Genomic DNA, 14,872 nt, shown 5'->3' on the forward strand with positions numbered 1-14,872 from the left:
GGGTTGTGCTTCGGTGGGTCAGTGTGGACTTGTAGAGCCGAAGGGCCTGTTTCCACACTGTAAGTAATCTAATCTAAGTAATCTTAACTCTGTTTCTGTCTTCACTTAGTTGATACACAGAGCTACATTTTAGGACAATTGGCCAAACACTTAGTTGAAGTAATCAGTTTTACGAAGCAGCTTTAAGGAAAAGGGAAACGTGGAGAGGTATTTGAGAGAATTCCAGAGTTCAGGGACCAGGATGCTGCAGCCATCAACAGTGCCGTGTAGAAAATCAGAAGATGTGTAAGAAACCAGAATTGGAAGAGAGCAAGGTTTGAGACAAAAAACCCCCAAAGAATTGCAGATGTTGAAAATCAGAACCAAAAACAAATTGCAAGAGAAAATCAGCAGGTGTGGCAGCATCTGTGGAGAAAAAGCAAGTTTAGCATTTCAGGTCTGGTGACCCTCCTTCACAATAGGAGATTTGAGAATACAGATTGGAGGAAGACACGGAGGTTGGGAAAGGAGGAGGAGATTTGAAAACATGCTAGATGACCAACCCATCCACCGACCTGCTCAGTCTCACCTGAATGGCCAGCTTTTGTTTGTCACCCAATCCTAAACTCGGCTGAACCGGTTGGGGCTGTTTTCCCAGGAGCGTCGGAGGTTGAGGGGTGAACTTATAGGGGTTTACAAAATCATGAGGGGGCATGGATAGGATAAATAGACAAAGTCTTTTCCCTGGGGTCAGGGAGTCCAGAACTTGAGGGCATAGGTTTAGGGCGAGAGGGGAAAGATATAAAAGAGACCTAAGGGGCAACTTTTTCACACAGAGGGTGGAACGTGCATGGAATGAGCTGGCAGAGGAAGTGGTGGAGGCTAATACAATTGCAACATTTAAAAGGCATTTGGATGGGTTTATGAATAGAAAGGTTTGGACGGGTTGGACCGAAGAGTCTGTTTCCATGCTATACATCTCTATGACTCTATTTGCAACCCCACTCAAAGCATGAGAACAGCAGAGAGAACATCAGGAGTGCAGCCCAACCCCTATCCTTCCCATCTGCTCTCTACTCAATATAATGATTTATACTTTTGTTTTAACTACTTGTGTCAATAAGGGTTGCAACATTGTAAATTACAGTCTGGGGCCAGTGTTGACTTGTGTGAGACTTGCCCACATCAGGGGTGGCTCACTCGCTCTTACCTCCCTATCCCAAGGTTCTGGATTCGAGAAGACTGAAGACTGAGTTCAGACTCCGGTGCTGGACTGAGGGGGTGCTGCACTGTCGAAGGTGCTGTGAAGGAAAAACTACAGAGATAGCCCTCAATCTCAAAACTACTCACGTCCTTTAGCTGAGATCACGGTTCTTTTTAAAATATATTTTATAAAGCTCATTTGATTTCCCACCGTTCATTGCGTTATAATAATGTGATTTTTTTCTCTCTCTCTCTTTTCGATCGGGGTGGGGGAGGTTGGGTTTAGCAGATGCCTCTCAGCTCCTCCCTCAGCCCCTGATGCATCACTGTGGTAGTGAGAGCAGGCAGCGAGAGATGCTGGCGGGAGAGGCTAAGACTAGATAGAGTGCTTCCCGTGAACTGACAGACGCACACCCAGTCCGAGTTGAGCCAGAGATCATCTTCCAGTGTCCTCCCCACCGCAAGTCGGACAGAGACCCAACACCTGGGAAAGCGGCTGTGATTCGCAGGTACCGCGTTTTCACAACCGGGCGATAATTTAGCCAGTGGGTTACAATTGGTTTTTGTTTTGAAATCTTTTTTTTTGTCTGAAATATTTCTGACGTGGGTAAAACCCGGGCTCGACCCCTCATCTCGCCGCTGGAGTGAGTACCGCGTCTGCATGTTGGTCATGTTTTAATTAATAGTGAACGGGTGAACTCTTGGGACGGTCTGTCGCTTTATCCCCCTCTCTCTCACCCCCCTCTCAAAAAAATATTTAACGTGCGGTTTAAATTGTTAAAAATTAGGAAAGTGTTTTGCTTCGCTGTCCGGATTTTGTTTTGGGAGGGGAAGGCAATGAATTGGAATCGATTTTTTAAAAATTGCGTCAAGCCTCTAGCTAACCTTGCAGTCAGTGAACAGTGATGGTTAATCTCCAACCCAGACCAGCACAAATGGATATGCGGATTTTTTTTGTTGTTGGGGGGGGGGGGGGGGGGGGTCTGATGTTAAACTGAATGACATGAAATTCACGCGGAGTGGATGTCCTGGAATTGAAGCGTTCAGGGCGGGAGGAGACGGGACCTCTATTAATTCGGCTTAATAAGAGCGAGGATTAAAACAAATGATTTCGGTGTGAGGTCATTGCGATCACCAGTAACCGGGAGCAGGGTTGAATATCAGTCTAAGGGGGGCAACAACAAACAGCACGATCCATTTAAAATTAAAAAAAAGAGTCCGATGTTAGAGCGAGAAATGTTGTTCAGATCAGAATTCTGACTTCAACAGTGCTCCCAAATTCAATACAATTTGGCACTAAAAAATTATTCATGAAACACATTGTTAAAAGCAAAATAAGCACTCTTAGAAATATCTTTTTTTTTAAATTGGATGAACAGTTTTAGAGAAAGATAAACCATCTGGAGTGTGGGATCCGGGGGATTGTCAGTGGGATGGTTATTGTCTCACCCCTGCTTTCAGATCTAAGCGGGACACACACTCAGTAAAGTCACGGTGGAAGCAGACCGTCTCAGGCAGGGGCTAATGACGGACCCACCAAAAGGTGTTATTAAAAGCCGGGATATTAGCGGTGAACAAATCTGTGGTATTATCGAATGACTTTGAGCTTCTGGCCTGCTCCTTTTTTTTTGTTGGTTAAATCTTTTCGAATCTCTAAACTGCCCCAGCCGTGACCTCGGCTGTGCAGGTTAAAGTGGGTTAGCCATGGGAAATGCAGGGATAGGGGAGATGGAGAGAGAGGATGCTCTTCGGAGGGTCGGGAGTTGACTCGATGGGCGGAACGGCCTGCTTCCACACTGTAGGAATTCTATTATTCTTTTCCAACGAATGGTTACTGAAGCATTTTTAAAAGTCTGACCCCCAGCTCAACTCCGTGTGACAGCCGCAGGCTGTGTCCCCCTGACCTCCTGGGCTGCCCACCCAGCTCATCAAAAAAAGGTCGCAATCATTCAGCATTAAGGTGTATTTTACAAGTTTTGCTCTTCACTGCAGAGGGCTCAACCTTCACAGACGCTGTTTAACATTTGTGCACTGCTAGGAGACTTTTCTGTCATTTGAGATCTTTGGTCTCAGAAGCCTTTTGTCCCCTTTTTTATCTGAAGAGAATATTGTACCTTCTTTCGTAAACTGTGAGATTTATTGTGGAGAAGAATATATAAACATTGGTGTGAAATTAATTTGGGTCAAATTATGACAGATATTAATGAACCCACTGACACCACAATTGGAAAGCTCACCTTAGATTTGGAGAAACTGTCTTGGATAGACCCAAATCACTGTCATCCAGTGATTTTACTGTTTGAGGACAGAGACAAGTATTCAGGACAAGTGAGCACCAATGCTAAGCCGTCTATCCATCCCTGCAATACTAACTTTATGTACAACATTAGCCAACAGTTAAGGGAATGTGCAAAGATGTGTAGGTTAGGTGGATTGGCCTTCCTAAATTGCCCCAGAGTGTCCAGGGTAGGTGAACTAGCCATGGTAAACATGGAGTTGCAGAGATAGGATGAGCGTAGGTGAGATGCTTTTCAGAGAGTTGGTGCAGACTCAATGGGCCGAATGGCCTCTGTCTGCTCTGTAGGATTCTATGTTCCATGAATTAACACTAGGCTCAATGTCACAACATGGAACAACATCACCATGGTCTGCAAATGAGTCTTTATTAATTCTGGACACCCATCAAACAGCAGGAGAATACATTGTCAAAGTAGCAGAAAGATAGATGTCACAAAAGTATTAGTTTGGCCGAATGATATCACAACTCTGGGATTGTGAAAGGGCATTTTAGCGCTCCAGGTGAAAAATGTCAGGAACCAGGTGGCCTTTTTAGAATGTTGAGCATCAATGGATGGCAGTTCATTCTGCAGCCTGCCTAAATTTCCAGTCTCACAACCAGATGAAAAGCAGACAAGGTAGAAGGTGAGGTCTCTGTCCTGTCGATATTCCAAGAAGTCCTGTCATTTGGAACACGTTGTATCATGATATAACAGGCGCAAACCATCACACAGCCCCACCAAGATCACCCCTCTAAACCTTAGCACTTAAGAAAAATAAAATCTCTGTGAAACGCAAAGATTCAAAACAATAAATAAACAAAGCATGCTGCAAAATGTTCACTGCAGTCTGTTGTCCGTGGGAGGAAGGTCATAAGAAATAGGAGCAGCACATTTGGCTCCTCAAACTTGCCCCTGTCAATAAGATCATGGCTGTTCTTGTCTCGGTCCCAGTTCCACTTTCCTACTGTTAATATATTGACCCTTTTCGTCAGTCACCAAAACTTTACACATTTTTGTCATGTGTTATTGTCATAAATTTCCAAATGTGTTGGATATGATATGATTAATCAGCACCTTTTAAAGGGGCCTAACCTGTTAAAGAGACATTGAGCTGTTGAGTTCACTTTATTCTTGCATGTGATATGGTGGGTAATGCCATTGCATTATATCTCTTTTCAGTTGGGTGGTTCTTGTCCCCTGCTCTTCTCTTCCCCCCCCACCTCCATGACCACGCTCATTGTCCCAGGTACTGAGGGAATTCTGCATGGTCACAGTTAGCATTTTGGTTGAGATGTTCAACCAAAGCCTGTCTGCCCCCTCAGGTAGATGTAAATGAACCCCTAGCATTGTTGAAAGAAGGGTCTGTCTGGTGTATTGGTCAATATTTGTCCCTCAAAGAATATCATGAACACGTCATCTGATCATTGCATTGACATCCATAGAACAAACATGGTATATGTTGAGCACATGTTCATAAGACCAACTCAGGTGCCTTGATGGGTTCACTGCCACAAATCCTTCTTATTAGTATTAAACTGAGCTACTGATGCCAAGTGGGGAAGGATGCCCACATTAAGTCCTTGGCAGAGATATCTTTGGTATTGTTAAACATTATAGGTTTAATACATGATACTTAATAGCTAGTAAATTACTTCTGAGTTACATGGTAAGTCTAACCTGAGGTCTCGCAAGAGACTGAAGTTTGATTAGTTTCACCTTTCTCCGTGGCAATGTAGAAATAAATGCGTGTTGCGGCCAGATTCAAGCACCAATTTTACATCATACCAATCCATAAGTATTAAATCAAATACTCAAGTAGTACCTTTTGTGCGGATTAGCTTCAAAGATTGGCAGTCATTGTTCTATAAGCCAACATAGCAGTATTGCAGAGTCAGTGTTACCATGTATGGCCAATTAGTTTGCTTTGGTACTGCTGCAAGCAGGAAGCATTGATGGGGAATACGAGGAGTTCCTGCATTTCCTGAAATAATGGCAAATGCCTGAATCATCTAGATATGGAGATGGCATTTTACTGTAACATCCATCTGTAGGAGGCAATATTTCCTCCCTCGATGACTGACCTGCCATATGCCTTAGGCCGCAATCTTCTAACAGAAGATTGCTCCACTTGTATGAATCCTAAACCAAGTGTCAATTTTATTAAAGAAAGCAATATCAATAATAAATACAGTAGAGTATTCAGATGAAGTATCATCGCACAAAGAGTGATTGGAATATGGAACCTGCCACAACAGAGAATGGTTAAAAGGCATGGTATGATTACATTAAGAAAAGTTAGGTAAGTATGTGCAGAGGTAAAAGGGTGGGATGAAGATAGGAAGAGGTGCATGTGAAGCACAGACTTTGTACGGCCCATCTCTGATGTAAATACTGCTGTAAAGAAAAATGGTTACCTGCAACTTAAAACTCCATTGTTTAAATTTGTTTTTAGTTTAGTCATTCAAGGGATGATGTCAAGAAGGGTAGTCGAAATCTGAAACTCTCTCCCACAAAATCTTGTTGAGACGGAACATCAATTGAAAGTTTATACACTATGATTGATCGATTTCTGCCAGGCAAGTGTTATGAAACTAAGGCAGGCAGATGAGCCAACCTACAGATCAGTTATCGCCTAAATGAATATCAGAAGGATAGAAGGGCTGAATGACCTTTACATCCAAAATTCAAAAGGGTGGTTCCTCTTGTGAGAGAATCTAATACTAGGGGTCATAATTTAAAAATAAGAGATCATCCACTTAAGAACAGGGTGAGGAAACTTATTTTTCTCTGAAGGATGAGAGTCTTTGGAATTTCCTTCTTCAAATGGCAATGGATGCAAAATCTTTCCTTCTGCCATTCAAAATATTTAGATAGATTCCTGCCTTCAGAGAGAATGAAAGATTGTCAGGGACATGCAGGAATGAAGAGTTGAGGTTAAAATTAGATCAGCCATGAATTGACACAGGAGCAGAACAGGTACAAAGGCCAAATGGTCTATTCTTGTTCCTTGTTCATACATTTGTATGATTTTTAATGCTCCTTTTTAATGTTTCATATTGCCAAATATTTTCTCCCCCAGTATCATATTTACTTTCTGAAATGGCTATTGCCCATTTCAGATTTGAAACAAGTTTTGAAAAACTGGACTTTGATTATTTTAGATACTTGATATGTTAAAAGCCTAATAATTTAGATGTTTAGATGAACACTTTGTGACCATGAACTCAAAGGTCACCATGGTAGCTGTGGAAATTCAAATTCAAATCTTGAATATAAAGTTAGTATCATTGATGGTGACAGTGAAACTAGCCAATTGAAGAAGAGTTGGAGCATAATCCCCAGTGTCCAGGCCAACATTTGTCACATGACCAACATCACTAAAACAGATTATCTGGTCATGAACACACACTACTTTTTGTGGAGCTGCCACCTTACTATATTACAATAGTGACTTCACTTCAAAAGTCCTTTGTTGGTTTTGGGAAGTCCTAAGGTCTGTTTCATTGTGTGGTCTATGCCTCTTCCTATTGTGAAGATATCAATTCAGATTCCATATGTGCTAATACCTATTTTGATAGCTCATTCACGTAATCATTTTTCATGTGTGAATTCAGTGTGTGAGTTTTTGCAAATTGGTGGGAAATCGCATTCAAGCCCAGCTTTCAGTTGAATGATGTCCCAAGCACAAGACCCATTCATCTTGGATGGTAGTGCAAGACAGCCACTAATATTTAAGGGCAGATGTTGGTGCAGTTTTAATATCAATGGGCTCAGTAATTCATCAGTTCAGGTTAATGCTGTAGGGATACAGGTGCAAATTCTGCTCTGGAAACTGATGGAATTTAATTAAATGACACAGAGTTATAGTCCAAAGGTTAATTTGAAATTGCAAGCTATCGGAGCTCAGCTCCTTCCTCAGCTAAGCTCCAAAAGCTTGCAATTTCAAATAAACTTCTTGAACTATAACCTGGTTAATTATTAGATTACTTACAGTGTGGAAACAGGCCCTGTTCAATTTTTGACCTTGCCCATCCCAGTCCAACTTCGGCATCTCCATATCATGGATAAAATTTTGAGTTAAATGACTGTAAACTGGAATTGAAAGCTAGTTGCAGTAGTAGTGGTAATTATATCAACATCTATTGTTGTAAAAGCTTATTTGGTTTGCTAATAATCTAGTGAGAAGGAAATCCGCCACCCTTCCCTGGCCTGGCATACACCTGACTCTAGACACATGCCATGGTGGTATGTGTATGGAATGAACTGCCAGAAGAAGCGGTGGAGGCTGGTACAATTGCAACATTTAAAAGGCACCTGGATGGGTATATGAATAGGAAGGGGTTTGGAGGGATATGGGCCAAGTGTTGGCAAATGGCACTAGGTTGGTTTGGGATGTCTGGTCGGCATGGATGGGTTGGACCGAAGGGTCTGTTTCCGTGCTGTACATCTCTATGACTCTATGATTCTAATTTGTTTGACTTGTAGCTGCCTTTTGAAGTGACCAAGTGAGCTACATTTTTGCTTTTCAAAAGGTGGTTCAGCATCTCAAGGGGAAATTAGTGAAAAGTAATAAATGCTGGCCTGAACACCCACATTCCACGAATGAGCAATTTATTTTTTAAAAATCCTTTAGACAACCTGAAACTAAGATATTGGAAATACATAAAGTACATAATGTCTCTAGATGAATAAAGTCAATCTCTGCTGATTTAATTTTACTCTATAAAAGCAGACTAGCATAAAAGTATGGTTACAGCTACCATCTGGGTCCCCAGACTGGATGAGAGCATCACAACAAAGACTTGAATTTATATAACATCATTAATACAGTAAAACATCTAAAAATATTTTGCATGTAGTATTATCAAATAAAATCCGATATCAACCCACATGGAAATATTCAACCGAGTTTCTAGTCGCATGTTCCAGGAGATAGGATTTAATGACCACCTTAAAGGAGGGAATTTCAAAGTTCAGGGATTAGGCAGCCGAAGATATGGTGGTGCACAATGGGGGAGATCCAAATTCCTAATTTTCTAATGGTCAGTCTTGGAGTGGTGCAGAGGTCAAGAGGGTAACAATGTAAAGATAGGGAGGGGACAAAGCAATTTGGAAACGAGGATGAGTATTTTAAAAATGGGAGCCTGTGAAGGCCAGTGAGAATATGTGAAATGTAAAGGAGGCTCTGAGAGAATTAGGATAGGGTCAGCAGATTTTGGAAACAGCTTGATATGAAGGGTGAATGGAGCAAATTGAAATAGTTAAATTTAAAGAAGATAAAAGCGTAGATGAGTGCTTTGACAGTAAATGATCTAGGGCTGGAGAGCAGACAGGCAGTGTTACAAAGGGTTAAGACCATTATCTAATCCTTGGGTACTGACTGAATCTAAACTGCTCAAGTTTCAGTCTTGTGAATTATGACATCAGTGAACCTCTCAATTGGATTACTGTTTTATAATTAGCTGGGAATCATCTGTTATCTTTCACATAACAGTATATGGCATTAACACAAAGCTCCAAGACATCGGAGTGAGCTCACACCATCGTTAGTCATGCAATGCTTTGCCTTCCAAACTATTTTACACTTGCAATCCTCCTCTCCAAATGCTTGAACACAGTTCATGAATTAATCATTTTGTTTTTGTAAAGAAAATGGATCTATTAACATAAGAAGTGATTCTGAAGGAGGGTCACTGGATCGGAAATGTTAACTCTGCTTTCTTGCCACAGATGCTCCCAGACCAGCTGAGTTTCTCCAACAATTTCTGCTTTTGTCTAACCTAAGTGGGCCTTTGCTAAATCTGTTGAGGTGAGCTTTACAATGACCAGGATGAGATTTAGCACTGGGGACTGGGGCACCTTGCAGGCTAGTCATCAGTGGCAGCATCAGTCAGTCCTGGGTCAGAATGATGCAGTTATTTACGGAAGGAAACTCTCTCTGTACTGCTGCAATTCAGAAGAGTGCCCCCCCCATTTTGCCACAAAGCATTAGGGAAACAGTGCATGTTCGTTGTGCTATGGTCCTGGAATTGGACTGAGACAGCTCAATCCCAATCCACAAAGGACTTCCAGAGCCTGATTGGACCTTTTATACTAATCCAAGTTCTCAAAATTATAAAGCCAGTGTCTAACCCTTAACTTGTTTATTCTTTGTACTGAAAACAACACTCTTGACAGCTACAGAGATTCAGTCCTGCAAAACAGTTTGATGATGAATAGTATTGCAAAGAAAAATTGTGAATGACTTACATGCCACAAGCATCATGTACTCTTTATTCAGTGGAATATGTCAGTCTACAGACGTTTTCTTTACTTCAGTAAAGGCTCCTCATCGAGCTACTGTTATAAAGTTAGCTGACAATGAAGTGAGTTGAGTGCCTACAGTTTCATAGGACCAGCCCAGTGAATATTTATTTATTCGTTACTGCTTGGAAAACTTCAGTTTTGTGGTAGAGCTAAGCTAAAAGGCAGGGTTTCAATAGCAGGGAGAATGCATGGAAGCTCAGTTGTTAAGTTAAATTAGAAGATCACAAGTTCATATCCTATTCCAGAGACTGCAGCACAAAATCTAGGCTGACACTCCAACGACGGAACGTTGCACAGTTGCAGGTGCCATCTTTTAGGTGAAATATTAAAGTTCCAAACTCCATGTCGGATATACGTAAAACAGAATCTCCTTAGTTCTGTTCCAAAGAGCAGCAGGATAGCTATCCCCCCATTGACATCACTTTAAAACTGATTATCTGGCTATTACCATTTTGCTATTCATTTATGTACAAATCAGTGTATTATTTTTTATAAGGTGCATGCTTCAAAAATGCTCTATTGGCCATAAAGCATATAGGGCACTGTGAGGTGGTGAAGGGTGCTATATAAATGCAAATCTTTCTTATTTCCCAATCACCTTATTCATGGAGGTTAAAGTTTCATGGTTGAAAAATCGTGTTGCAGTTCCTTACAGTTCTTTACTGCCAAATTGTAATTAATTAGGCACACGATGAATCTATCACAAGGTGATGTGTCATCCACTGTGGGGAGCAAAATTCCTTCTGTTCTATAATCTGTAGGATTGGGAACACTCGATCATTTCTGGTCTAGTGGAGAACACCAAAAAGCACAACAAGAAAGATTGCAGCTTTGATATTTGATGAGTAATTTTACACCTTTCATCCAGACTGTCCCATTTACCTTTCCATCTAATGCTCTTTCTATCAGAGTGATATCAAGAGAGTTGTTGGGCAATTTTATAAATATTTTCTTAAATTCCTAACTTTCCATTCTTCTGGGTTTTTTTTCAGAGTCAACGCAAGTGCCAAAATGCTGCCATTGATTGCTGTTATTTTGTTGTGTGGGACTGTTAGACACCTGGAAGCAACCTGCCCAGTAACTGGAAGCCACAAAGCTGCCCCGAGCCCTGAGCCAGATCTCCATGACTGTCCATTATATTCAAAGAGTAAGTGTTTGCATGCTACATTTAATATAGAAACAGACTAATTTGCCAAAATAGTTTGTATCAGTGTTTATGTTGCACATGCACTTCTCTCACTGATCGTCTAAGTCCAGCATTAAAACATTATACTTCTCTCTGCATTGTTTAGCATTTCCTCAAATGCATCCATACCATTTTCCTCAATCATTATCCAGGGTAGAAAGTGCCGCATTTTCACGATTCCCTGGGTCAGAGCGTTTTACCCTGCTCCATGCTATATTCATCCCTGACTATCTTATACTTACAATTCCTAGTTTTGGTCTTCCTCCCAGATAGAAATACTTTCTTCTTCAGCTGTCTGCCCGACGGCAGATCTCAATCACAGCACCATACCTTCCATCACCAGTATGGGAAGCCGGCTGGTTGCAAAGCCTTGAAACCCCAAGGAGCAAGAATCAAATCCCAAGCTGTTGACACCAATCTGGGGCTACTGGCTGTCAGCTGGTTGGACCAACTATCCAAATTGTCCAACCGATCTGCTTCAAGGAGTTCAAATTATTACGGCAACATGGACTTCTACAAGCATGCTGCAGATACTGATGGTAGAGGCTTCAGTTTTCTTACCATCATACGACTGGCCAGGAACTTCTTACCACTTGCATGTGTTGGAAGTATTTGCAGGTTGATGGTACACCTGTTGGGCTGTGTTATGAACACACCTTCTTGACCATTGTGTCCTCGGGTGGGATGTGAACTCAGCTTCTATGCTACCCACTGTGCTACTAGATCTTTTTCTTTAAATCTAGCTTGTTAAAGTCTTTATAACCCTGAAGACCAATGAGGCCACATGGATTGAGGTTAAAATGTAATATATGCACCATTATTGCTATTGAATACTGAAGTAATGCACCCTGACGTTTTATGTTCATCCTGAGTATAACTTTACTGCTTTTGGAATGAGCTATTAGTTAACTAAGCAACATCTCACTTTAGGACTAGAATTTTGTTTATTTATGTCTGAGATCTAAAGATGTTTGTGCACTTTTCAGCAGAATTTACCATGGGATATATTTAAGCTGTCTCTTTCGCATGATAACTGGAGTTGATAAATGCAAACTAATTAATGTTAACTGCATATGTGAGAGGGCTGATGTAACACAGTGTGGCACTCTTCTATTCATGGTAACTAAGTGTCAGTACTGAACATTCTCCAGCCACACAAAGTCAGAATGAAAGCTCCATTCAATTGCTGGTTTCCACCACCCAACTTCCATGCAAAAGACTGAGCTCAGGAGCTTTGGCATTACTTAGTGCACAGTGAAATCCCTCTAAGTAACACAACGCCTCAAAGTAGAATTACCGATTTTTTTTCCTGCTGTGTGGGATCTTGTTGAAAATCTACAAAAAGCAAATTAGTTCCCATTATGTAAGAATGATACCTAAAAGTGTCTTCATTGGTTGTGAACCCCTATGGTCCATCATGAGGATGGAATGACATAAATGCAAGTTTCTCCTTAATGATGTGTAAATTTGCTCCTGGCAAATGCTTCAAAAATCTTTCGCTGGAGAAGACTGCTTCATATTTCCTCATTTTACATTGATCCAATGAATAGATAATAGATTTGCATAATGCTGAGAACCCTCTTAAATGAACCCTAGCTGGAGTTGGGGTTTTTATGCTGGTGTAAGAGATACTTAAAGACTTTCATAAATATGGATGTGAGGATCAAAGTGTATTTCAAATGTTCTGCCTTTTTATTTAATTTGTAGAGTATTCTGTTTAAGAAATAATTGAATTGAAGCAATTTGCAGAAGAACTCCGATTATAATAGCTCACAGATTGTTTGTTTGATTTGCAAGATTTTAAATTCCCTCACAAACATCTTCAGCAGTTCAAAGGTTTGTGCTTTTGTGCAGTTGTTGGCTCCCCAGAAGCTCTGATTTATCTGCAGATCAGTGCCTATCTGTCAGCAGAGAGAAACCACTGAACACAGGACACAGCCAATGATGAGCAGTAGTTGTGTGTAAGAAGCATACTTGAAAACGGTCACCCTTGTGGTGCGTTCTGAAATGGTATAGAAACAGGAAGTGCTTGTCATTAACATTAGCTAGCCATATGCCTTCATTGTCTGGCTGAAGCATTATCCTCGCTAATTACTTCTCCTAAGACATTAATCTTCATACTTAGAACAATGAGGACATGGAGAGTTAAACCCTTCCACCCAGAACTGGCTCTCTGTCCAAGGATTGAGCAACAATTGGATTATTTACTTCAAAAATATCTACTCCTAAGTATGTTTTTACTTCTGGAAAAAACATTCTTGTCACCAAAATCCAGTCAGAGAATCGAAGAAGTGAGGACCCTTTGGCTTTAACCTTCTGCCTAATTGGGAATATACAGTTAATGGATATTCTTTTTGCCATTGATTTCCATCTACTTGGAATTGTTTGTCCAAGGTTAATAAAGTTTTGGGTCTTAGTGTTGCAGAGCAACAAGTTAATTCCATCTTCTAGGTTTAATTTGTACTTCACTTTCTCCAAGAAGTGCAAGCAGAGCTTTCTAATATACGACACACAAATGAAGAGCAAAAGTAAGCTATTCAGCTCCTCAAGCTTGCTCTGCCATTTAATAAGATCATGCCCAATCTGTTTGCTTTTTGAATTCAAAATTCCCATCTACGCTTGATAATCTTTGATTCCCTTGTCCAATAAGAGTCTATCCACTTCCACCTTAAAAATATTCAATTATTCAATATTCTTCTGTTTTCTGAGGCAGAGAATTCCAAATTCACACAAACCTGCAAGAGAAAAACATTTCCTCATCTCTGTCCTAAAATGGTGACCTTAATTTTTAAATAGTACTTTCAAGTATTGGATTCGCCCACAAGAGGAAACATCCTTTCAATGTTCACCTTGTCAAGATCATTCAGAATTCTAGTGAAAAGAAAGTCCAATCTGTCCAACCTGTCCTCGTAAAACAACCCATTAATTCTAGGAAGTCAGTCTGGGAAACCTCCTCTGTACCATCTCAAATTATTTACAACCTTTCTTAAATCAGAGACCAAAATGCACATGATATTTGAGATGGGATATCACTGCTGCCCTATATGACTGTAACATGACATTCTTGTTCTTATTTTCATTTCCCCTCATAATGAAGGATAGCATTCCATTAGTCTTCTCAGTCACTTGCTATAGCTGCATGCCAATATTTTGTGACTTGTGCATTAGAACACCTGGAACCCTCTGCACCTCAGAATTCTGCAGTCTTTCACCATTTAAACAATATGCTGCTTTTTAAATTCTTCCTGCCAAAGTAAACAACGTTACATTTTCACATATTGTGCTCCATTTGCCAGTCTCCATTTTGTCCACTTGGCCTATGTGAATTTTCTCATGTCCACTTCACAACTTATTTTCAAACCATCTTTATGTCACCTACAAAATTAGCTACTATACCTTTGATCCCCTCATCTAAATCATTAAAATAAAGTATGAAAAGCCGAGTCCACACAGGACTCCACAATTTCATCCTGTCAATTAAAGAAATGCCCATTATGCTGACATTGGTTTTTGCTATATTATCCACTACATGTGCTCCTACTTTGCACAATAGCCTTTGACTCAGTGGTTAGCATTGCTGCCTCACTGCACCAGGGATATGGGTTCAATTCCAGCCTTGTGTGGCTGTCTGTATGGAGTTTGCACATGCTCCCTGAGTCTGTGTAGGGTTTCCCATGGGTACTCCAGTTTCCTTCCACAGTTCAAAGATGTTCAGGTCAAGTGGCTTGGCCATGCTAAATTGCCCACAGTGTTCTGGGATATATAGGTTAGCTGGGTCAGCCATGGGGAATACAAGGTTACAGAGATGGGGTGGGTCTGGGTGGGATGCTCTCCAGAGGGGCGGTGTAGCCCCTCAATGAACTGAATGGCCTGGTTCCAAACTGTAGGGATTCTAGGATTCTTTGATTAATGGTCAATT

The 14,872-nt window shown here is 40.9% G+C and overlaps 1 protein-coding gene across 1 annotated transcript in view; it reads left to right on the top strand.

Moving 5' to 3' along the window:
* Nucleotides 1-281: 281 nt before the first annotated feature.
* The window catches only part of LOC132835859 (riboflavin-binding protein-like), a 54,781-nt gene continuing 40,190 nt past the window's right edge, over nucleotides 282-14,872 (top strand). Inside the window, exons 1-3 of the mRNA XM_060854955.1 lie at nucleotides 282-314; nucleotides 1,567-1,691; nucleotides 10,760-10,914. Coding sequence (XP_060710938.1) covers nucleotides 282-314; nucleotides 1,567-1,691; nucleotides 10,760-10,914 — 313 coding nt within the window. The remainder of the gene's footprint in view (nucleotides 315-1,566; nucleotides 1,692-10,759; nucleotides 10,915-14,872) is intronic.

This window comes from Hemiscyllium ocellatum, chromosome 45 (assembly GCF_020745735.1).
Source record: "Hemiscyllium ocellatum isolate sHemOce1 chromosome 45, sHemOce1.pat.X.cur, whole genome shotgun sequence".
Lineage (NCBI taxonomy): Eukaryota > Metazoa > Chordata > Chondrichthyes > Orectolobiformes > Hemiscylliidae > Hemiscyllium > Hemiscyllium ocellatum.